This window comes from Bos indicus x Bos taurus, chromosome 23, assembly GCF_003369695.1.
Source record: "Bos indicus x Bos taurus breed Angus x Brahman F1 hybrid chromosome 23, Bos_hybrid_MaternalHap_v2.0, whole genome shotgun sequence".
In the NCBI taxonomy this organism is placed as follows: Eukaryota; Metazoa; Chordata; class Mammalia; order Artiodactyla; family Bovidae; genus Bos; species Bos indicus x Bos taurus.
Genome location: NC_040098.1, coordinates 21,718,560 through 21,745,230, shown reverse-complemented (window position 1 = coordinate 21,745,230; position 26,671 = coordinate 21,718,560). Strand labels below are relative to the sequence as shown.

Here is a 26,671-nt window from a genome sequence, read left to right as displayed (position 1 = left end):
CTGCCAAGTTCACATGGCTACTACTTTTTAGAGCCAGTTTTCAAAGCCAGATCGATAGGATTCCAAAACCTCAACTCTTTGCAGTCGTCTCTCATGTGGAACTTGAGGCAGGCTAGGAGACTGTAGTGGCTGTGTCCTAGTTCTGGGGGAATTCAGTTGGTTGGAGAAGTCTGTAATATTTACAGCTTTCAGCTGTGTTTGTGGTTTTAAGCAAGGCGCCCTTGAGAAGCTGGGCTTTCTTTGACTGCCATCTAGTGGTCATTTAATCTCTGTAGGGAAGCTAAGCACTGCAGTTTTTGTTTTTCATGTCTTTGCTGAAAAGCCAATAAAATAATTTAAGTTTACAAAAATGTAGATCTAGAAACAAAGAATGTTTCCCCAAATCTTAACTTACGTGAGACCATGTTACACGGAGAAATCTAAGCAGAATATGAGACCACTAAATATGGACTTTGTAAATAATTTTCTCTTACGGATAGGAAAATTTGATACTCAGAGAAATATAAAAGGTTACAAAGAATGTTCTTTACACAGTACGTAGAGCGAGCATATAATCAAGAGCACAGGCTTCAAAATTAGCTTGCCTAGTTTTAGCTCTATCCTTCTATGCCTTGGCCAAATTGCATAACCTCTCTGAGCCTGTTTCCTCAGATGTAAAAGTGTGACAGAAAACAACAACCTCATATGTGAAAGTGCAACAGAAGAGGTGGCAAGAATACACAGAAGAGCTATATAAAAAAGATCTTAATGACCCGGATAACCATGATGGTGTGATCACTCACCTACAGCCAGACATCCTGGAGTGCAAAGTCAACTGCGCCTTAGGAAGCATCACAATGAACAAGGCTAGTGGAGGTGATGGAATTCCAGCTGAGCTATTTAAAATCCTAGAAGATGATGCTGTTAAAAGTGCCACACTCAATATGCCAGCAAATTTGGAAAACAGCAGTGGCCACAGGACTGGAAAAGGTCACTTTTCATCCCGACCCCAAAGGGCAATGCCAAAGAATGCTCAAACTACCGCACAATTGCACTCATCTCACACGCTAGCAAGTAATCATCAAAACCCCTCAAGCCGGGCTTCAACAGTATGTGAACTGAGAACTTCCAGATATACAAGCTGGATTTAGAAAAAGTAGAGGAACTAGAGATTAAACTGCCGACGTCCCCTGGATCATAGAAAAAGCAAGAGAATTCCAGAAAAAACATTTTCTGCTTCATTGACCATGCTAAAGCCTTTGACGATGTGGATCACAACAAACTGGGTAAATTCTTAAAGAAATGGGAATACCAGACCACCTTACCTGCCTCCTGAGAAACCTGTATGCAGGTCAAGCAACAGTTAGAACCGGACATGGAACAACAGAATGGTTCCAAATTGGGAAAGGAGTATGTCAAGGCTGTATATTGGCACCCTGTTTATTTAACTTATATGCAGAGTACATCATGTGAAATGCCGGGCTGGATGAAGAAGCATAAGCTGGAACCAAGATTGCCAGAAGTATCAGTAACCTCAGATATGCAGATGACACCACCCTAATGGCAGAAAGCAAAGGGGAACTAAAGAGCCTCTTGATGAAAGTGAAAGAGGAGAGTGAAAAAGTTGGCTTAAAACTCAGCATTCAAAAAACTAAGATCATGGCATATGATCCCATCACTTCATAGCAAATAAAGGGGAAGAAGTGGAAGCAGTGACAGACTTTATTTTTTGGACTCCAAAATCGGTGCAGATGGTGACTGCAGCCATGAAATTAAAACACGCTGGCTCCTTGGAAGAAAAGCTTTGACAAACCTAGACAGCATATTAAAAAGCAGAGACATTATTTTGCTGACAAAGGTTCATATAATTGAAGCTACGGTTTTTCCATATCACATCCAGCTATGTATGGATGTGAGAGTTGGACCATGAAGAAGGCTGAGTGCTGAATTGATGCTTTTGAACTGTGGTGTTGGAGAAGACTCTTGAGAGTCCCTTGTACTGCAAGATCAAACCAGTCAATCCTAAAGGAAATCAACCCTGAATATTCATTGGAAGGACTGATGCTGAAGCTGAAGCTCCAATACTTTGGCCACCTGATACAAAGAGCTGACTCACTGAAAAAGACCCTGATGCTGGAAAAGAGTGAAGTCAGGAGAAGGGGATGACAGAGAATGAAATGGTTGGATGCAATCACTGGACTCAATGGACATGAGTATGAGCAAACTCCAGGGGATACCTGGTGTGTTGCAGTCCATGCGGTTGCAGTCAGAAACCTCTCTAGCTCTAATCTTTGAACTCTGTTGCCTGTGCTTAATCATGTTGGCTTTGCACCTTTTCTAAGAGAATACTGCCTGTAGTCTGAATATACAGGATAGCCTATTCTCAAGGCTCTGACCTTTACACTTTTCCATTAAAAGTTGTAGAACAGAGAATAACATTTGTCTCGGAGGTTTATAGGCTGATTGCTCACCTTTGAATCGGCCTGTTATTAGCCAATTAGCAGAGAACAGCAGCAGGAGATAACTGTACTTTTATACGTTTTCTAAAACACTCCATCAGCAAACCTGCTGTCTTTCCTGGGAGCCCCTAGGTTTTCTGCCTTCAGTTAGTAGGGCCTACAGTGGTTGGCTGCTTTTTCAGTTTCAAGCCACTGCCATCTGGCCAGAGAGGATTCGCATCTAAGACCATCTGATGGTCATTTTGTTCCAAATCTCAAAGCACTTGGGAGGTATTTTTACTATAAAATTGTCGTGGTTGTTTATTTGGGAAGGATGTTTTTACCTTAAGTCTCTTTCAATCTATGAAGTCGATTTTTCATTCATTTATTGTTTTTGGTCAATTTCAAGGGAGAGGATAAGAGTGCAACATGTTTTTATTCTATCATGTCAGACTATATTTGCATCCTGTTAACATTTAGTAATATTTCTAAAAATACACACGAAATATTAACAAGTGATTTCCCTTATTAAAGAACTAAGTTACTCAATGCACTTAAAATATAGCTTTACTTTTCCTAGCATTATTTACACAATTTTCTAGGAATTGACATATAGCTATTAAAAACCACTTATAAAATGATATAAAAAAATACCACCCAATAGCTGCAAAATGAAAAACCACACCTGTGATAAAAACTGACTCTATACGAAAAATATTGATACTTATTTCTAAATTTATTTTCCTTTTATGTAAGCATATTCACAATAAAGTTGTTAAGTGGTAAAAATAAAGGCAATAATTGTTAGGGTTCAGAAAAAAAATTTCACACTCCACCACCACCTAGTCTCTTAAACCTTGATTGGCAAATAAAGTCAAATAGACCCATTTGAGTTAAGCTGCTGCCAGCTTTTACTTCCTAAAATAGGGCTAAATTTGAAAACTTTTCCTTCAACCATCTGCACAGTTGTTAGACAATGTCTAATGTCCTTTCAAACATTGTAACTATAATCCAAAATTTTACCATCATTTCCACCTGCAGGGCTTAATTTATCCCGTGTTTATAAAGCCCAACAAAAAGCAAAAACTATCAAACTAAAAATTTTAAAATGACTTGCTACACTTATTTTCCATATTGCTTCATAGTAGTGTCTTAATCCTTTTCTGATTCAGATCTTTCGGATTTCCACAAAGTCTGGAGTCATAGATGTGCTCAGCAAGAGTAAATGGGCCTTCATGTCTTCTGGACAGTAGTGCCCCCTTATCTGTGGTTTTGCTCTGTAAAGTTTCAGTTACCTGCAGTCAATTGCAGTCCAAAAACCATGAAAATTTCCAGAAAGAATTCATAACCTTTAAAGTGCATGTTGTTTGGAATAGCATGACAAATCCTGCAACATCCTGGTCTGGACATTAGTCACTTAGGAGACACAGGGATGCAGTGCTTACATTAACTAACTCTTTGCTTTAATAATGTCCCCAGAGCCTAAGAGTAGTGATGCCGGCAATTTAGAAATGACAAACAGTGCTTCCTTTAAGTGAAACAATGACAGCTCTTGAGAAGGAAAAAAAAAAATCATCTGCTGATGCTGCCAAGATCTATGGCAAAAAAGAATCTTCTATCCATAAAACTGTGAAGAAAGCAAATTCCTGCTAGTTTTGCTGTCCCACTTCAAGCTGCAAAAGTTAGGCCCAGCCACGATGTGTGATAAGTTCCTAGTTAAGATGAAAAAGGCATTGTATTTGTAAAGTATCATGAGAGAGAAACCATATTCATATGACTTTCATTAGACTATATTGTTATAATCGTTCCATTATTAGTTGTTAATCTCTTAACTGTGCCTCATTTATAAACTAAACTTCATCACAGGTGCGTATGTATAGGAGAAAACACAGTATAATGTAAGGTTCAACACTGTTTGTGGCTCTAGGCTGCCTCTGGGGGGGGTCTTAGAATGTACCTGCTACGTACGGATAAGGACACATGACTGTATTTTCTCTTATTTACCAGGACATCCAGTTCTAAGTTCAGAAACCCAAAAAGTTTATGTTCAAGTTTATACTTAAGCCACCAAGCAATGGGTGGGTAGTTGGGGCTTGGGAAAACTCAAGTCAGTTTTTAAAATCCTCCTGTATTCTATTCTCATATCTTTATATATACTCTACTTTGCTCTTTCAAATCAGCTTTTTCCAGATGACAGAAAAATGTAACTGTGGAGAGCTTCCGTGCTGAGACTAGCTCTTTGTTTCAAATGTTTAAAATCTCAATCTCTGAGTCAATAAGAGACTTCAATTTGGGCAAAGCACTCTCAGCTCCATTTTGAACAGAAGACAAATGAAAGGCGTATTTCCTCCGAGGAAAGGGATGCTGCATTCAAAAACAAGGGGAGAGGATGTCCGTGCCTTTTCATCTGCCTAACCCATATCATCTCCATCACTGCCAGATGTTTTTGAGAAGAGTAAAATTAACCTCTCCCATTTTAAAAAATCTACCCCATGGCAAACACTCCATGAGGTACTTCATATAAATCATTTCAAATTCTCCCAGCACTATGAGGTAGGAATTATCTCACAGTTCCAACTGAAATAAAAGACTCACAAAGGTTCAGGAAACATCATACAAGCCTAGAACTTTTGATGCCTTTATATCTTCCTGCTTGCACTGCTGTATTTGGATCACAAAGAGCTGGACATGACTGAGCGACTAAAACTGTTTTAATTGGAAAACTCAAAGTAATATAAAATAATCTTCGTCATACTTTGCAATAAGCATAAGCTGAAGTTAATGAAAAAATAATAAAGACCAACACAACTGGCAATACTATTCTTTATTTTCTTTTTGAAGGAGAAGCATGCTTTTTTACAGCACCTGTAAACAAGTCAGTGAAGTATACTGTTCTGAGTTTCCCCATAAATATATATTATTATTTTTTTTTTTTGGAATGTTAGAATACCACAACACCAACTGCATTACATAATAGTTACTGAAGGCAAGTTAGGCTATAACAAGGGTAAAATTTTATGGCTAAAAATATTCATAGCAGCAACTTTTAAAAAGATGATTTTATTAAATCAAGTCATTGCACTTGGTCATTTTATTGCTACAGCAATACAAGGCCATTAAATTTTAACACTTCTCATTGCTGATTTGAACTGATTGTCTCATTCTATTCATACATTTCAAGTTTAAATGCAAGCGTAAAATGTTTACCAACATCGAGAGAGCACTTGGGTTGTTGCTGTTTTCTGTGATCACGGTAAGAAGCATAAAAAGAGAATCCTCTGTTACACCAGGCCCATTCTCTCTTCCTATCTTCAGACTTAGATTTTGTAGAGAGGTAACAGCTTTATAGAATGACCGAAGCCTAGTGGTCGCATACATACACACAGTACATCTAACATTAAAATATAACTCCCCAAATTAGTAATATGACGTGTTTCAGAGAATAGCAAACCTGAACAACACATTCACTAACAATTTGGCAATGACAGATGCCAAGCAGTTCACCTCCACTCTGTCATTTATACTCACTCATTATTAAAAAAAAGAGAAAAAGATTTATCCCCAAGTAAAAGCTATTATTATTACACAGCATCTTGTGATATGAACTTTACAGGAATTAATAGAATTCCTATATCAAGAGCAAATACTGGTGAATTGCTAGATTAATCGTTTTTCCCTTTGAATTTGTTGGGTTTTCTTTACTATTTGGTCAAGGACAGGAAAACAGATATGCTACTTTATTATTTTTTAATTCTAACTGAGGCAAACACTTTATTAAATGCCTTTCTGCACTCATGACCATCTTGATCTTATGAACTGGTGAGAAAATGATCAACAAAAACTTTAAGAACAGCCTCAAATCCTCTGGAAACTTCCCCTACCCTATTATTAGAGTGGGGAAGAGTCCTTTCATAAGACTTTACAGTCATCAAGCTGAAGGATGATTTCCAGAATACACTGTTTTTATTTCTACCTAAGGACTTTCATATTAAAAGAAAATTAGATGCAATTTATTTAAGTAAAAAGAAATCATTCATTTGACAAGTCATTTAAAAACATTAGATGAGGAATAAACAATTTTGTTCAGTAGTGACCTCATCAGAAGAGCCCAAGGACTTTAAAAAGTTAAAATGTATTCACTCAACACACAATCAGATTTCCCCCAAAGCACTAAAGTCGTGGATCTAACATCAAGTAATTATGTATTGGAGTGTCTATTATTTTCTATTTCACTCTTCTTTTATTAGAGACAACATGACAAAATTTCATTAACACAAGATTTCAGTACTTTAAGACTAAAACTTAAAGGAAAAATATCGGTTTGGGGGTTTAAACAATACATAACAGAAGCATGATAGATGGTACTTAAAATCTGTAAGTCATTTGCTATAATAAAGCTTAAAGTCTAATCTTTTTGCAAAAAAAAAAAAAATCAAATTTTTACTTTTAATATAAACTCACATATGTTGAGACATTATTATCTGTAGATAACATTTTAAAATGCACAAGTGTTCATAAGTGACTCTGAAGAATCTGCTCTTCATCCATTTTGTGAAAATGCATTTTGAAAATGGACAAGTATATTTGGTTTTAAATAAGCCTTATGATCTACTAGACACTCTTTTTAAAGTTGGTACCTAAACCGATAGCCCAAAACATCTGCACCAGCTAGTTTAGTCCAGCAGGTGAATCACGCAAGGGAAAACCTGAGTATACACACAATGACGGCGCGTCCAAGTAGGAAACTGCACACTGAAGTTCTGAAACTTCCGGAGTTTCGTTTTCTACACTTCCGTTCTTAAAAATCAGAGGCAGGGGCACAAAGAATTAAATCACAAGATCATGAAATGAGTTAATATTTGAGCCCGTAAAATAAGCAGAGAAGTACAGCAATAAGGCTGGTGTCTGCATATTATATGTGCTGTTGTTTGTAGGCACAACAAGTTAAGGGTTAAATTGACATTTTTAGTTCCTTAGACCTCATATGAGCTTAAAAGATAGCTCACATTTTCCCCAATATATTTAACAATCTGATACATTTTAACTAAATTCCTTTTATGAATCCTATACTGCAAGCAATATAAAATATTCCCAAAGTTGAAGAAGTTATTTTGATTATTTCATTAGTTATTACTATATGCATGGGTGAGTAATCTGGTTCATAGCTAGGAAACTATTTCATTACCCAGAGTACAAACAGCACTGCAAACAAACAGGCACAACAGTGTAATCCTGGGTTAAGAAGCTAAACATAAAAATATATATATATACAAAGTTTATATCCCTTATGTTTTATGGGAAAGGTAGTGGCTACAGTTACTATAAAGCTAAATTGTCCCTCTCAAATGATATATTTTACAGATTGTTTGAAAAGATATCACCATATTTATAGTATAGATCTCTTTAAAAATAATACTACAATTTTGATAAAAAAAAAAAACTATTGTGAACTTTCCTTTTTATACAGATTCAGTAGTATTTTAAAGCAAACTCAACAAAAAAGTTTGCAATCCCAGCACATAAGAAATAAGGCCTCTTTTTTTTTTCGTATTGGCAAAACAAAATATATAAAAAAAATTTACCCTCCCACCTACAACTTTTATATAGATATAGTATACTATATTCATATAGTATATGAGTTCATATACTCATACTCTTTATCACAACATCAGCGTTTATTATTTCAGTTGAAGTCCATAGTGTTGCTTCTGCATCCCTGGAACACTGAGAACACTGGGTGCCCGTCACCTCAGGAAGACAGGAATGCTTTCTTCAGCTTCTCTATTTCCACCTAAAATACAAGACATAAATTGAGCAACAGATAAAAATCTTTACTTTAGTAAGGTGTGTGTTCATCATAAGTCAAGAAGATCTGATCATAATTTCAAGCCTCCAGATTTTGGTTTCCAATCTAAAATCTAATTTCCAATGGTGTGATAAATACTTAAAAGGTTCAACAGAAGAAAATGCCACAATGCAAGTTCCTTAGTGGTAGGTAACAACAACAAAAAGAGCAGCTACAGCTGCTTTCGTAGAGAACAATGTTAAATAATGTAATTGAAGATCGGTAAGAAAATCTTTAGCCCTGCAAAGAACAAGAGCATCCTTGAAACCAAATTAAGAAATATACTCATACCTATAATTACACAAAGCGGGCAGTTCAGAATATTTTTTCCCAAAAAGTAGGACCAATTTAGTTCTACATTTTTTACTTACTGCTTAGATAATATTGGTAAATCACTTAACCTCACTTGGTCTCAACTTCCTCAAGTGTAAACTAGTATGTTCTAGATTAAGTTGCCTTTGAAGCCCAAGAATATATATAAAACTCAGTCAGTGGGTTATAAATATGTCCACCATTAGGTAGAAGACATTCTTCACTTAACAGAAATTCATGATTTAAGACACTGAAGAAGAAAGTTAGAAAAATTCACAAAATTTTCACAGTAACTCTAGAGTTGTTTTTAATTTTGACATAATACAAATAACTAAGTTGAGGCTAAGAGATTCAATACCACACTTGTGACTCCATGCAGAACTTGTACTGGTAAAGTCTAAGGCTTTAAAAGCCACAGTTTTTGTACTCTCTTCCCAATTATATCCCTTTCATGGATCACAGCCTTGTCATGGAGAAGGGACTTGTATAACTCAATGAAGCTATGAGCCATGCCATGCAGGGACACCCAGGACAGACAGGTCACAGTGGAGACATTTTGATCATCTTTGACCATTCACTGCATGTAGAAACATTTAGAGTTTACCTTCTCCTTACAGCATCATCCTTCTCTCCCATCATCCCTTTCCCCAATAAGGCATAAAAATAATGCACGTTATGGCTAACTTCTGACAAACAGTTCATTACTAAACGATGAGCATTTTGCAACTGTCGGAAAGTATAATTTCAATAAGCTCACCATCTCCTAATGGATCCTAACCATTCAAGAACAGTTTGCTTATTCCAGGATATTTCCTGGTATTATTCTTTGACTAAGACCATCATGCACTGGAGAAGGAAATGGCAACCCACTCCAGTGTTCTTGCCTGGAGAATCCCAGGGATGGGGGAGCCTGGTGGGCCGCCATCTATGGGGTCGCACAGAGTCGGACATGACTGAAATGACTTAGCAGCAGCAGGAGCAAGACGATTATTAGCCAAACATGTTAGCAGCATTGGATTGAGACAAAATACCCTCAATCTTCAGCTAGAGTTTCTCTTTTACTATGTTTATGTCCATTGTTCATCACTAGCTTTTCGTATAACTCCACAGTATAATTTAATACTATCTGATGTTAATGTTAGGGCTTCCCTGGTAGCTCAGTGGTAAAGAATCTGCCTGCCTATCTATGCAGGAGATGTGGGTTCAATCCTTGGGTCTGGAAGATCCCCTGGAGAAGGAAATGGCAACCCAGTCCAGTATTCTTGCCTGGGAAATCCCACCGAGAGAGGAGCCTGGCAGGCTACAGTCCATGGGGTCACAAAAAAATCGGACATAACTTAGCAACTGGACAACAACAACAAATGTTCATGCTACAGTAATTCAAAGTGTTATTTTTAATTTGGAGGAAAATATAGTTTCTCCTTTAAAACTATGATCCTAAAACTCTACTGCTTTATTAAGTACACTTTTGCAAATACAAGGGTCAAATTTTTCCCAATTAAAAAAATAACACAGGTCACTAAGAAGCTAAATAACAGCCGATTTTGCTGGGAAACAAAAATTAGATGAAATTCTTCAAAATAAGAGACAAATAATTCATTTGACTTTTCATAATTTTTATGACAAACTAAATCATATATACAAATTCAGCATTATTAGTTCCTCTTGCTAACATTAATACCTTATTTCCATGTATGAATATTGTTATGTATAAAAATATAAGGAACAACATTCAAGAAACATTAAAAAAATTTTTTTCAATGTCTACCATGCTTTACACTGGAATTTAACATACATTTAGAAGATGTTATGTATCTCCTACCATTTATTAGTGTGACAGAAATTTGTCAGCAATCTAATATGTATATAGCACTGTACTAAGAGCTATGGGCAAAGATGAAACAGAAAAAGATCCCACCTTCAACAGTACAGAAGTGGGCAAAATAAGTATATAACATAAATAGCGATGGCAGAAAATTATTACGTATTCATCTCCTATAAGACTAAACAACATGAATTTGAAATAAGAAAAACTGCCTTTAATCAGAAGTCTGGTGGCCAACTCAATGAATGTCATTGTTTGAGCAGGGCCTTGAGAATCTACAGAACTTGGGGATGAGAAGACGAGACAAAAGGGACACCCATGAAAATACAGAAGGAGCAAAAATTCAGACCAGGGACTTTCCTGGTAGTCCAGTGGTTAAGACTCTGCATTTCCACTGCAGAGAAGTAAGGGTTCAATCCCTGGTCAGGGAACTAAGATCCCACACACTGCACAGCACGGCCAACGATGACAATAATAATAATCCAGGCAAATCAACTGTAAGGGACAATTGGGGATAAGAAGCAAGTGAGCACAGAAAGATAAACTAGGATTAGGACATAAAAGACTTCATATACCAAGTCAATAAGCTTGAACTTCATTCAGCAAGTAAAAAGAAGTTCTCAAAAACACTGAGTGAGGAAAGACAAGAATGAGAGAAACAAACTAAACAGAAGATAAGAGCATGAGAAATGGACAGAAATAGTGGGAATAAGGAAGATGTTTCGGAGTAAAGCCAGACCTGAAAAGTGAGTGGAATTAGAAAAGATGGAAGTCCCACATCTGCATGACTAGAAGGGCAACAAACTTTCAACACAAACAGAAAATCTGAATCTGAATAGAAGGTATTAAGGGTAACAGGGGACATGCTAGGTGGAACATTCAGGAAGACTACTAGCTGGAAACACAAGAGAGAAGCTGGGAAAAGAAGAACTAGACTTCAGTGGAAGATGCACCACACTAATCGCCATACTCCTGGGCACAGGTGAGCACTGTGGATACAGAGAGGAGGGCTGAGGATGGCACTGCAGGAGCACCTCACTTAGGTGAGGAGGGACGAGAAGTCAGAAGAATGCAGGGTCACAGAACCCAGAACACACTTTGAAAAGTAGAAACGTGAAGCGCTGGAGAAACTGAAGAGACACAGGAGTTGCCTTCAGAAACCCAAGATGCAAAGGACTGAATTAAAAGCGAAGAATTACTGACTACAAATATATGCTTTTCTTGTGCTTTTGCTGGTTTTGCAACAAATGAAAAGAGAAAACTACAGATCAAGAGGGTAGCAAGACCTCAGGGGGGCTTTTTATTTTTTTAATAAAGAGGAAAATTGAGTATTTTCAGGCAAAGAAAGGAGAGTACCAATAAAGGGTACATGTCAGATAAAAAGAGTAAAAACGGAGTTTTGATAATCTGCCAAATACCTTCACATATAGTATCTCAACAAGTAAAGCTAAACTAGGTAAGTGACTTCCTCATTAAAGCTATGTAATTTAATACCTAAGAGCAAAGGTTCTGAAGTCTGGCTGCTTCTGTTAAAAAATGTTAGCTCCACTGCTGACTTAATCATTCTAAACCCTAGTTTCCTCACTCTTAAAATAGGAACAATGATGCCTACAAGTTGTTATGTGTCCAATGAGACAATGTTCAGGAAGTGCTGAGTCTGACATATGCGCAGTTCTGAACTGAAAGTCACAAGGCTACGTCAGAAGAGGAGCTCAAGTTTGTTTGTTTGTGTTTTTAAGAAGTTCCATGTTTGCTGTTCCACAGTGAGAACAAAAAGACACAGGGTAAATAAGAAGGTAAGGTAAAATAGGGAGGAGTATATCAGACTTAAATACAAAATGGGAAGAGCCTCTTAAGAAGAGGAAACACTGAGATATGCAGGAAAAAACTCAAACACAAAAAAATACAAATGAAGACAGAAGTCAGTGAGGATGGAAAAAAAGGAAGATAAATAAGTGAAACTGTCAGTCATCAGCAGATTGAAGATGATGACATTAGCTATAAAGTAAAATTAATTCAGTGAGAAATAGAAGTCAGCAAATCTAAAACCATTTCATTGCCATTACCACTACCCCTGCCCCCAAGCAAAAAATGGAAAAAAAGTTTAACTGTGAAGAAAACTACAGGTCAAGAGAGAAACAGAGTGCAAAAGATCTCGAACTAGACACTTTTAAGAGACAAGAACGATGTCTGCTTTATTTAAGAGTGCATCCCGTGTGCCTCATGCCTACAAGAGTGAACGCTCAAAAACATTTGCTGAATGAATGAATGGAATGTGGCAGGGAGTCAGCAAGAGATTAATTAAATGGTGACCCATGGTAGGGAGTGTCCAACCAAAGCAGGATAGCATAATTTGTGGTGGAACCAATTGCCCAGTTGGGTTGGAAAAAACATGTCTAGTTTATGCTGACTACAATCTCAATGCTGGAAGAAGTGAATTACCTCTAGATTACTTCTCATTTCCTTCTCTTCTTCCAAATCTTTTCGTAGTTTATCCAGTTCTTTCCTAAAAACAAAGTTATTTATTGCTGTTAAGTCTTTCAATTAATAAATGTATTTGAGTAAGGTGAACAAATCTGTTGGCTGATATCCCAGAACATTAGGAAAAATTTTACAAAGGAAACAACCACGTTGATTAGAAAAACTTCAAATTCTCTAGCTGAAACAATTCAAAATGACAGTTAAAAGCAAAGCAAAAGCAGGGCAAATCTGAAAGAATGAAATTTTTAAGTGAATACAGGTAATTTTCCATATTCAGTTATCATCCATTTCAAGGCAGGACACACAGCTCAAATAAGGTGATAAAATGAATGTGACAGTATGTCACAGGGCAAAACAAATTATAGTTTTTAATAGAATAAACTTGAACTTTACATATATCTTTCTCTCTCTTTTTTAAACTTAAATATTACATTAAACTCCAAAATCCAAACCAATAACAAAAAACTTCAGCCAGCAATTCTTCTCCTATAACTCATGTTTTCATTTTTCTAGGCTTCTTTCTATCTTTTTATATCGTCATTTTGCCTTCTATTTGATTTTCCAGGAGGAATTCAAGACTTTTAAAATAGTCTTTGGAAAGACTTCTAAAAGATCTGATATATATGCTTTAAAATATAGGTCATTAATATTTTTATTCATTCAACAGCTTATTTAAGAGCATCTACGGGTAATCTGTATATGTATTTCTTAGTTCTTAACAGCACACTTGGCATCAAAAATGTAAGATGTCCCAACCCATTTATTTTATAAATGCCCAACTCAACCCTAGCAAAAAGTGATTCAAATCCTCTGAGAAGAAAAACAAATATACATGCAGACATATCCCAGATCCAAAATAAGGTGAATCTTATTTGCCAGTACTTTTAAGACTAATTAACCCCTATGTTTGACATTTCTAGCCTCAAATTACATTTTTCAGGCCTATCTATGCTATAACAGGCATTACCAGCTCACTTCTTTTCTGGCTGTAGTCAGGCACTCCACGGTACGCATGCACCACACCTTGCTTCTCATTCATCAACTGATGGACATTTAGGTTGTCTGCACTTTTTGGCTGTTATGAAGAACACTACCTATGATTTTTGTACAAGTTTTTGTTTGAACATTTGTCTTCAATTCTCTTGGACAGCATTATACCTTGGAGAGGAATTGCTGGATCCTATGGGAACACGACAGTTAACTTTCTGAGTAACTGTCAGGCTGTTTTCCAGATTGGCTGTACCATTTTACATGCCCACTCTCTCAATGCATGAGGATTCCAATTTCTCACTTCCTTGCAAACACTTGTGATCGCTCAGTTTTTATTATAGCCATCTGAGTGGGCATGAAATAGTATCTCACTATTTTGATTTTGATTTGCGTGTGCTAATGACCAATGGTGCTGAACATCTTTTCATGTGGCTATTGGCCATTTTTCTATAATCAAACTGCTGGAACCTAGTCTATAATTGAGCTACTACTTTCTGTTTTCACTGATTTGCCTTTTTCATAATCAGGCTAGGTTTCCTTATTCAAGCTTTCCAATTCCTAATTGGAATAATCAGAATTAATAACTGAGTTTCTAATTATTCTGTTTTCTAATTCAAGCTTTTTGCCAAGAGGAGACACTATTAAAAAATTTCTTTGAAAACAAACTTGCTCATACTAGAAACGTCTTTACTTGATGTATGTAATTTGGAAGAACTCTTTACACATGTGTTAAGTAGTACTCAAAGAACACAAGGGCTACTTACCCATGGTCCTTTTTCAGTGCTTCCACAACACACAGCAATTCAACAATCTGAGCTTTAAGTTCATCCAAGGAATTTTCTGCTTCTACCTTAGCTTTGATTTCTAATGGAGTTAGAAAAGAAGCTGTATTTGGTTTAGAAGTACTTGAAGGTGTTGGAAGGTGCACAGGTGGCTGAAAACATAATAAACAAAATTTTTATTTTATTTGTATTTATATTTAATAAGTTCAAAGGATTTTTTTTTTACCACAAGGAGATAAATAACTGAAGTAATACTTTCAAGATAAATGATAAACTTGAAAATCAAAAAAAGCAGCTTGATGTTCACAACTGGAAAAAAACCACTAAAAGACCAAAGAATAAACCTGTAATTACTAAGGGTTTTTCTTAGAAATGTCAAAGGTTTCATTTAAGAAAAAAATCCATTATATTTATCTTATGGCTGCCTATTGGACCATCTAGAAGCAAGAATATAAAAGCATTATTAAGGTACTACTTTGATCCTTCATATTAAATAGTTACTGTTTAGAATATCCAAAGAGCTCCAATGAAAAGCAACTATAAAGAATGCAGTAAGTCCAAAGAGGCATTAAAATGAATCCATGGCCTGATACCCTTTTCCTATTTTACTTGGGCACAGCAGGTATTGATAAAATTTCAACAGACTGCTGTCAGCTGAGAGAATCAGATTAAGTGTATCTGATAATCTGAATGGCAGTCAGATGCCCTGCAATGAATCTGAGGAGCAGGAATAATCTTCTCAAACATAAGATGTGTGTCAGTTGTTGTAATACTATCTTAAATTAAATGGCAAGGGTCTAGAAAAGGCCCTCAACACCATGCAACAGATGGAAGAATCGAAGTCATTCCTGTGTGCATTCAGTGCTTATTATGGTGTCAAGCTCACTATGATGAAAGGAGTAAAGAACTGTTGGCTTCTGCAAAACAGCCCGTGTTTTAATGGGAAATGAAACAAATGTATAGATCTATGCCTTAAAAATTATGAAACAGGTAGCATTTGTGCTACTCATTTAAAATAATGTAACCCTCCTAAAAAGAGATCTACAGAGAATAATGCAACTTCAATTTAACAGTAATCATTTTATTTAGTTTTAGTAGGCATTATTTCTTGGCTTAAGAAATAATCCTTCCTGACAGACACTTTTAAACCTCGTAATTCTGATGTTCACAAAGAACGCTACAAATCATACAAATCTTAGACCATGATGCACCTCACCTTTGGAGAGTAGCATGAATCCTTCTTGTGTTCAAATGGCTTTAGGTTGGCACTGTCATCTTCTTTTGGTAACTTCAAGGTTTTTTCTGGGCTTTGAGTTGGCTAAATGATTTTATTTTTTAAATCAAGAAACAGAAAACACCAAAGAAAGAAAAGGTAGTAAGCATCTGGATAATAAACTAAGCAACTTTTATCACTGTTTTCAGCAGCTACTGTTCCAGATATCCCGTTGTTGTTAACAGCATATTACATAATTTCATGCAGTAAGCATGGAAAAACAGCTTGTCTATTAGCAACAAAAATTTTCTCTACTTACATTAACTTAAAAGCATAATAGTGCTTAAGAGGTAATATATTAATACTTCAAGTACTACCAGTATCCCAGGCGATGCACAGAAAGCATAAAAAGAAGTTATAAGGGGGTGGGGAATGCTCTCACTTTTTCCTGAAGTGAACAGGTACCACTCAATTCTAATTATTGTTGTTGGACAAGGAGATTACACAGGTCCCCTGTCTCCTTTCGACACTGTGCTCTATGGTTATGGTCTTGGGACAACTCCATTTCTGATTCTGTAATCTTCCATTCCACATTCTGCGGAAATGAACAGGTCTCTTTCCCCATGTCTCTTAAATACAACCCTTGGCCACTTATGTATAGCTGTCTTTCTGATTTTTTAAACTTCAGTGGAACTCTAAATCCGCCCCCCTTTCTTATCTTTGGAAGGACTCTGGCTTTGCTAAATGGTCTTGCTTCACAGCAGCAAATGTAACTCACAGAATGTGCACCATTGAAGCGGCCAGGCAGTCTTCTTCCAGGCATCTTCGGTCTATTTGCAGTGAGATGTAGTAAGTTTTCTGAGGAAGCGATGTCATCAAAATTTACAAGATCTGGAGAATAAAAATAAACATATCTATTAAGAGATAACTGCACATTTTAAAAGGTAAAAAAGAATGTCTCTGTATTTTCAACAAACTATAAAATTAGAAAGAGTACCACTAAGACTCACAAGTTGACCTGTGCTTTTCATATGCATTTGGAAAACAACACTCACCCTCAAACACTAACATTCTCTTTACCTGATACATTTTATATATCAACAATATAATGTTCATATCTTCAATAGAGACTTAGACCTCAACAAAGTTCTTATTGAAAAATATAAATCCGTATCATAAGCTGTGTGTGTGTTAGTTGCTCAGTCGTGTCTGACTCTTTGCGACCCTGTGGACTGCAGCCTGGCAGGCTCCTCAGTCCACGGAATTTTCCAGGCAAGAATACTGGAGAGGGTTGCCATTTCATACTCCAGGGGATCTTCCTGACCCAGGGGCTGAATCCAGGTCTCCTGCATTGCCAGCAGGTTCTTTACCGTCTGAACCACCAGGGAAACCAGTAGTATGAAAAAGCCAATCTTCCTAAGTTCTTACTTACAAAAAAAAAAAATCTGCTTCAACTCAGAATTAATTACAACATATCACAAAATTAACTCATGGAATGTGTATTAAAGTTCAAGTAATATCCTAATATTAAAATGTTAAAAACTCAATTTTTTATCTGGAACCCTGCTGCTTTCCAACCACATTTCTTAAGGTAAAGATGAAGTGTAATTTAATGTCTTTATACATGTATGTGCATAGTATACTGTAGCTGGGCCTGGACCTATTCATATACTTCACTGTACTTCTGTTCAGACAGCATCCATGTGTACGAATCAGATGACAGTCATAAATCTAAGGCAGGTTCAGACAGCAAGGGAAAATGCTACATACATCATCCATGTGCTTTCCCATCACCAAAGGCTGGTTGACCTTTCATTCAGTATCTTGAGTTTAAGAACAAATCTAGGTTAATTTGCATCTCTGAAACAATGGTATATAATACCTTCCCTTTTGCTAGATGGTCCAGAAAACCTTCCTGAAGGAGCTGATCTTTAATTTTGAAGCCCAGATATCTATAAGTGGTATAAGAACCCTATAATTCCAGACACTTCCACTATTATTAAAATCTCCCTCTGGCCCAGATTCCAAACAAAGAACATTAATCACAGCAAATATGCCATCACTCATTTCGGCAGCAAGGCATCTTTCGCCTTGTCTTCCAAGTATGGAATCATTCTTCACGCTGCCATTGCCTAGAAGTTTAAAATGCTTCCTGTCAAATATTTACATGCACAGATTCAAAGAACTGCTATTTCTTAAAAGAAGTCCAAAGACAGTTATCATTATTGCCTTTAAAACTTAATCAATTTTCATATTCTAAATAATTTAGAGAATTTTTTTTAAAGGGCTGGAAGACACAAAGGTAAAACAGGCAGAGGTTACTACTACTTGGCAATATGCATTCTGTAATAACTGTATTTGTTGACCTCTGTTGATTCTTTTCCATACTCATGTTCTGGGGTTGCTTTATTCTATCTTGGATCTAGTCACTAGGCTAATATATCACAACAGGCAATCTAATATGCTTGGTTTGATTTCTGTCTTGAATTGTTTGGTAAGTGTACACAAATAATTATAATATACACCAAAGCATAATAAGAAACACAGCGGCTTTAATGGAAAATGCATTATATAATGTGAGAGATCTTGAGTTTAAATATATATCTAAATATCTCATTTGTTAATTACTGCATAAATGAAGAAAACAGTCTTTAAAAGGTGTTAAAAATATGCTATAGTTTGAAAGGTTAGAAACTGCTTTTTACACTGATACATACATACTGACAACCTACAAAAAAAATCTTGAAAAGCACAATCCAGTAATTTTTGCCTATGGAGATTATTTTCAAATGCATATTTAAGCAACATGCAAAAAGAAAAAGAAATAAAAACACAAGAAGAGATGAAGCTAAATGAAATTTAAAAGGTAAATGAAAGGAAGATTTACAAAATTATATATCATGCTCATGTAAAATGCCTTCTATATGTCCAGTTTTGGCCCACAACACCAAGACAAGTAATTTCACTATTCTAATACTCTCTCAGGTCCTCCATTTAAGTCACTGGGTTAGTAAAATGAAATAGTGCACGTTTCTGACTCATGATATGTTTGAATGTTTTTAATTTTACCTAAGAGTGGTATCAGTGAATCTCTATTTCACACATGGCATGAAAGGCACAAGAGGCACTTAACTCTTGCCGTCACACAGCCACTCTGCTTGCCGTGTACACTGCTACACACTGCCGAATACGTGGGATTTTTAAAAATCAAAATGAAATATAAAATTTGGGGGAGAAAATAAACTGACTTTCATGGTTGTTAATTAAAAAAAAAACTTTTATCAAAAGAATATTTTAAACTAACTAATCAAGAAAAAATTTCCAATATGAATTTCATTTTATTTTAAAATGGAAAACCAAAAGGGTTAGAATAGACAGACAAACATGTACACTTTAGTAAAATCACAAAGAAAACTCAATGTGCACCACCTATTTATACTGAATATATTATTTTGATTTCTTTTATAAATTGTCATCTTACCAAAATGGAGAAAGGTAGGATAATTTCCTGACACGTAAGAAGGGAAACATGGCAAACAGGCTAGGAAACAAAATCTGGAAAGAAAAGTCAAGGATAGGAATGTCTAGAAAAGACTAAACCAAAAGAATTATTTTACAAAGCAGGAAAAAGGAACAGTCGTAAATGAATAGAACCATTTCATGTTTAGCAGATATTGCAGTTTATCTAAACTTACATTAAGATGTGTATTAGATTTTAGATTTATTCTTTTGTGTTTCATAAGGAAAAACTATGATTAGCATTAATTTCAACATACATTAAACTAGAAAGAAGCCTTTTTAAAAATTACTCACTTAACACCACGACAATTTCTAAAAGGATGCTTTAGTACTTACTGAAACTAGAGGTCAGAGTAATAAATCAACATATTAACAACTCATTGATATATTTGCAACTGAAATTAAACCACCTTATAGTCAAGTTTTAGTCCTCAGCAGATGATAGTAGTTACAATACGACAGGCAATTTTAATTCTGGTATAATAGGAAAAAAAAAGTGCCAAATATTATTTTTAAGTATCTCACCATAAAAATACAACTCAATATCACTTAAAATCTCCCACAGAAACAAATGAAAATTCAACTGTGCCTTATGTGAAACTCTCTATAATGATATTATCAAGCAAATTATTATTAGAAAATAAAAAAGTTTAATTACTGCCCTTATTTCCCAGGTAAATTCTATATTTTGGGGTACAGTGTTTTCTTTTGGTTTGAATCCTAGCTTAGATGCAAGTTCACTTTTTAAAGCGTCTACCACTCAACAGGCAGACATCATATTTGAAAAATCTCACCATAAGTTGAATAAATATTGAGAAATTAATTTAAACAAAACAGATCAATTATTAAATAGAACTGAAGAGAAAGAAAACCATTCTACTTAACAATGATGACTTTCAGATCAAATAATGTATATATTTCTACTATTTCTTTTAATGTAAGAAGAATTATCACAGAAAGATAATCAAACAGGATAAAATACTACACTCTATAAGAATACTTCATCAATTGTCCTTTCTCAATGAAATAGCTGTTTCCACTAATTTCTAGCTGGAGGTTTAAAACTACTTACAAACCAATTTTACTTTCTGGAAAACTTACTATTTTAGAAATATTTAGACTATGTGAACTTTATACTTAACCTGTAGTAGCAGTAAGGTTATCCTAAACCTATTTTTGATGAAGTGTTGGAAAAAGAGAAAAGAAAAGAAAAAAAAGAAAGCATGCTTTGACAGCTCTGCAATGTACAATGCTATCTTGTATCATACGAGAATATTTATGAAGAAACGTTTTAACAAACTGAAACAAATTAAGTATTCTAGGAATTTTTCTTATATGAACAAAAGTCAGACTCAATATTTATATACATATGTTTATATATGGCTTTATATATAAGGAAATCAAATCAGAGAGTAGGGAAAGGAATTTATATCCTTAACAGACAAGAGTAGGTACATCAGAGATTTAAGGGATCATTCAATTGTTAGATAAGTGAGAAAACTGAAGAAACACGTCAATTACCTACCAACTAATAATTTAAAACCCACATTTTTTAACAGCAAATTCTACTATATCATTTCACCTCAAATTATTATTTTACAAAATAAATTCTAAGGAGACTTTCATGTATGTTTTAAACTTTCTGGAACTTATGTTAAAGGGCTAGTTTCATGTTATTTAAAAAATTTTAAACCTCACACTGACCCATGTATGTAAATTAAATCATACCTCAATGCAAGGCCAAATTTGAGGCTGTATCTGGTAACAAGCACAGTTCTGTTTATTTTTTTAAGGTGCCAACATCTCGAAGAAGAGGTAAAACAAGTACCAGGTACATTTTATACTACAAGTACTAAGAACATAATATTCTAATTAAAAAAAAAAAAAGGAAATAAAAAGCCTCTGATGTGAGGCTTGAAACACAAGCTACTTGCTGTCAGCAGCAATGTCTTTTATCTTAGCATCCTACTTGTGCCCAAAACACTACTGTGAATACACACCTGCTCAGTAAGTATTTGCTACTTAATATGAACTCAATTTCCAAAATCTATATTTTCTGAACTTCACAGTGAGTAACTGCAATACATCAAAGGCAGTGTGACAGTGGAAGATACAAAGACTGCAGCTTGGAAGTTAACTGTTAGTTTTTTGACCATGTATAGTCTTAGCACCTCTAAATTATTCATTTCAACAAAAAAGCTAACTAGAAATCAGAACATTTCAAACCCTGTTCCACAAAGCCTCTAATTTTTAATGAAGAATAAATAATGGTTATGGATATAAGACAAGAAATGGGACCAAGAAACAAAGGAAAAAAACAGAACTTTTCAATCACCAGTAGTCACACATGTCAAGGAAATAAAGCTTGCTAGTAATCATATATAGATGAGGTTTGGGGGGAAAAGTGAAAAATTTGTTTTAATCTACAAAAATTTTTGATAATTTCCAAGACTATGAGGAAACTAAATAGAGCAAATGTTAAAGAATGATACAAGTAACAAAAAATACAGGCAGGGGAAAAAACCCCCAAAAAACTCTAAATATTACACTTACAGCTACCAAAGAGACTTTTTAATCAAAATCCAGAACTTCTGTGATAAAAGACTGCAGAAAACTGTGGAAATTCAAAAGATAATACCAATGGATTTTTGATATCCAGAGTCTGTGTTTAATTTTTTCTTTACTATTGAAAACATATTTCTAGCTACATTTAAAATCAAACAGAAAATAGTAAGAACTAATAGAATTATATTTTTTACTACTAACCTCAATTTTTTTTAAATTAAAGGATTTTTTTTAAAAAACAGAAAGATGATTTTTGTTTTTATTTAACTACCAGTAAATAAGAACAATTTTTTACCAAAAATATACTGAATATATTTGAGTGAATGTCTCTAAAATACAATCAACCTCTCAATTTCCAGAAATTATTGATAAATATGACTTCATCCAGATCAGGCAGGATCTAAATATATGATGAAACACCTATAAAACATTCCAATTAAAAAACTATAGGCGGCTATGCTAAAGTCAGAGCTTTTGTACTCCCAAACTAAAAAGAAGGAAGAAAAATACAATCACCTTAAAAATAAGAAAGGAAGCACATTTTACAATAGTGATAAAAAAAATTTTAGTGTAACTGGCCTTCAAGTTTAACTGTAAAGAAATGTTAACTTGAAGCTAAAAAATACATTAAGACATTAAAAAAAAAAATTTTTTTTAGGAAATACCAGAGAACTTAAAGGGGATTTAAAGAGTTCTCTTCTGGTTTATGTGATCTTGAACATTTGCTGTAACTGTAACTTACTTTGTTTAGATGCAAAATAGGGAAAAATGGTCTCTGCCTCTTAAAGTCAGTGTTAACATAAGAATATGTATGAGAAAATGTGTTTAAAATGTTAAAAAACTAAAGAACAAATGCAAACTGCTAGAAAACAACCATTACCACAAAGTAAGGACTGTGTGATGCTTTTCCTAACAGTGAGACCTTTATCTAGACTTTATCTAGACTTCTCTGATGCAAAAAGAAAAAGGAAAATGACCTCTCAGTATTTCATTTTATAACCAAGAAGTATAAAACACCAGGAGACAAAGAAGATTAATGGGCTAAAAAATTAGTGATAAAACTGAAGGAATAATATTTAGCTAAAGATGTAAACCTTGCTATGTATATATACAGAGAGAGAGTCATGAAAAGTCTTATTTTTCAGAACTGGAAACAACAGTATTTGGAGATTTCAGTAGGAACAGAAAAATATTCTTCTTAAATATAATCTAGCATGGCACTGAAACTCCAGTTCATTCATATCTGCCCAAGTTAGGTGGTATGGTCGTTCCACTAGAGGGACAGAACGATAAATGGCTGATCTTTTAATATCCATCTCAGTTCTCTGACCAGTGACAAAGCTTATGTGAACCAGAAATATTTTGTCCATTTATATTCTTTCAGTTTCATTTTCTTTTTGGCTTGAGAGATTTTAAACAAGTTTTAATTAATTTCCATTATATCCACACACAAATCTTATTTTCAGTAGTTTCTGAAAACTGTATTTGCACTTTTATTTTTTATACACCATCTTTCCACATGTTAACTTACCTGTTTCTTTAGAGCTTCTAACTGTAAATGAATCTAGGTCTACTGATTTTGGTCTAAGTGGTAACTGTTCAGAATCTAGCTTTGGTTTTGATACTGGCTCAGCTTCAAATTTTGATGAGCTGGTAGAAACATCTCCATTAATCCTGAAATGAGAAAAATCAAACACATGCAAAAATCATTTGTATCTGAAGCATGACCATCTTTTTAACATTGTGATTTAATGACACTAAAGATGTTACAGTATAACACTGATTTTTCTTATTCGTCTATAAAATTATTTCCATAAACATAAACCTCTACCCTAAGACCTATCCTAATAAAATAAGAAATGTAAATAAAACAGTTTAACATAAGTGTATCTGCCTAGAGTGAACGTAAGATTAATAACATTTAACACAGATTACAGTCTATATGAAAAAGATGAAAAGCAAGGACTTTAAAAATAACTTTTACGATTAAAAAAAACAGTAGAGCCAAAATTATGTCAAAACCAAGTAAATCAATAAACTAATTTAAAGTTAGATAAAACCTACTTGGCTACAGGAGGAGGTGGAGGAACCGGTTTTTCAGGGCGCTTTGGGTACACTGCTCCAGACCTCAATATATTATTGGCTTTGGTGGGTGGAACAGGCTTCTTGGGTGGGACTAGTGGAGCAGCTGGTTTAGAAGGTTTCTGTTCCAGCACTGATTTTTCATCTGATTTTTCTATTATTTAAAAATATTTAGAAAGTTACTAACAATCAGAACTATTTTTAAAGCTAATGTCAGACTAGAAAGGTGTGAAACAAAAAGAGACACTTCGTGTATGTGTACAATTTCATCTGTTTTAAAGTTATAATTTAACTTTAAATTATTTATGAAGTATTAGTCGCTCAGTCGTGTAGGACTCTTTGCGACCCCATGGACTGCCGTCCTCCAGGCTCCTCTGTCCATGGAATTCTGCAGGCAAGAACATGCAAGTGGGGAGCCATTCCCATCCCTTCTCCAGGGGATCTTCCCAATTCAAGGATCAAACCTGGGTAGCCTGCATTGCAGGCAGATTCTTTACTGTCTGAGCCACTTTAAACTTAACTATCATTTTAAAAAAACTCTACCCTGGTAGGAAGGGGGAGCACTGATAATCTTCTGATTAACAAATAATGCCTGCTTCTTACTGTCTTCCCACCATCCTTTGCTCTTAGGGTTGGTATTCTACTCCAATATAATCATGTATAATTTACTCTAAGCAGAAAACAACATTATCTAGACTTAAATCCAGTCCACTTTCTAAAACTGAAGTATAGGGAACTAAAAATGAGTACAAACTCTAGTGCCATTTAATTAATTTATTTAAAAATAATCATGATGACAAAAAATTTCTTTTGAAAAACTGAGGCTACATTGATTAGTTGCAGGTAAGAAAATGACAGGCTTATATTTATAATTTTTATCATTATATTAAGAATTTTATTAGTACCATTTCACTGAATAATTTTATGAGATAGTTAATAAAATATACTGGGGGAAAAAAAAATTAAGAACAGTACCATGTCATGTTAATAAAAATTTTGTCACCAAAAAGGCATAGTTATATACATAATGACATACTTGTAAGTTCTTGTTCCATATTTTATCAGTGGTCACTTGGAAATGCTTTAGAGAAAAACACAGTAACACAGTACTCTGCAAAAAATAGGAAGTATATCCTTAATTGATTCTACTTTCCTAACATTTTAGAAAAGTTTAGGGGGAAAAAAAAAAAAACCCCGTATTTATCCAGTTTGAAGTGACTCAAACTGGAATGTGATGTATTTTCAGAAGTCTAAGTACAAAGTTCAAGGAGCTATCATCACAGAACACATCTGAGTAACCACTGCTCCAGCCAAGAACTAAGCCTTAACATTAATTCCTTCTCTTCATGCCTCTTTCCAATCACCACCTCAACGCACCAATCCAAAGGTGTCTTCTAACACGACAGATCACTTCTGAATATTTTAAGTTTACACCAATGAGATCATAATATGCTGCTGTGTGAAACTCTATTGTATTCATTTGTGCTATGCTATATATTCTTGCCTGAAGAATCCCATGGACAGAGGAGCCTGGCAGGATACAGTTCAAGGGGTCGCAGAGTCAGACACAACTGAATGACTAATGCACACACATGCTATACTGTATCCTGGCACATGCATTACTTCAATTTATTTATCCATTCAACTACTGATAGACATTTTGTACTCTTTCCAACTGAGGGTCAATGTAAATGATGCTACGATAAACTTTGAGTCTTTTGGTGTACATATGGAACACACATTTCCTGTGAGTATATAATTAGAAATAAAAGTGCTGGGCAACAGGGTCAACTTTAGTTCTCAAGGGTAGACACAACGACTTACATTCCCACCTACAATGTATTAGGGTTTTGATAATCTGGATCCTCACCAACATTTAGTATTGGTGCTGCTGTTGCTAAGTCTATTGTAAAAAAATTCACTCATGTTGGTGAGAATCTTACTTTGGTTTAAATAAAATTACATTTCCTTGCTGAGTAATGAATTTGAGTAACTTTTTCCTACTCAGGTAAGAATGAAGCAGGCTACTGAAAGGTATGTCCAGGAAAGTCTTCCCCCAAAGCAGGAGAAAAGCATGTGCTCCTAAGTGTTGGGATCATTACTATCCTGAGGGACAACACGTATGATGAGCACAGCACCTCTGAGAAAACAGTGAGAATGATGCTGCAAAGCAGGTCTGAGACAACCCGTGCGGAGTCTTGGACAGGGAGGATTTAAGCTCCATTCTTATGATATGGGAAAGTGCCCCATGAAATATTGGGGAGTCACCTAAGAGTCAAAGGTAAGATGGTGATCTGTTTCATGTTTTCTAGTAGCTCCACTTTTATCCTTATCAATAAGGCAGGGTTTTTCAAAGGACATGCTCTGTGAAATGGGGATCAAGAGAGAGATAAAAGTAAGAAACACACACTGGAAGAATACATTGTATCTCCTGTCAGAAGGCTAAGGTTCCTCCAAGTGGACCTAGCCTAGCTATGGTTTGAAAAAGCTCTGTTGACTCTGGAACAAGAAAGAGAGATAAACTTATGTTTATTTTTTTAAAGAAATAATGTAATCCATGTCTATAATAATAGTCAGACCCTCTGAACTGATATTGGCTCTCCCTGAATGCTAGTTAATAGGCAAAGCACTGACATTCTT

The 26,671-nt window shown here is 35.0% G+C and overlaps 1 protein-coding gene across 1 annotated transcript in view; it reads right to left on the bottom strand.

Moving 5' to 3' along the window:
- Nucleotides 1–5,226: 5,226 nt before the first annotated feature.
- The window catches only part of CD2AP (CD2 associated protein), an 86,244-nt gene continuing 64,799 nt past the window's right edge, over nucleotides 5,227–26,671 (bottom strand). Inside the window, exons 12-18 of the mRNA XM_027525399.1 lie at nucleotides 24,014–24,185; nucleotides 23,481–23,623; nucleotides 16,644–16,756; nucleotides 15,869–15,970; nucleotides 14,635–14,804; nucleotides 12,842–12,905; nucleotides 5,227–8,208 (exon numbers count right to left, since the gene is read on the bottom strand). Coding sequence (XP_027381200.1) covers nucleotides 8,167–8,208; nucleotides 12,842–12,905; nucleotides 14,635–14,804; nucleotides 15,869–15,970; nucleotides 16,644–16,756; nucleotides 23,481–23,623; nucleotides 24,014–24,185 — 806 coding nt within the window. The 3' untranslated portion in view covers nucleotides 5,227–8,166. The remainder of the gene's footprint in view (nucleotides 8,209–12,841; nucleotides 12,906–14,634; nucleotides 14,805–15,868; nucleotides 15,971–16,643; nucleotides 16,757–23,480; nucleotides 23,624–24,013; nucleotides 24,186–26,671) is intronic.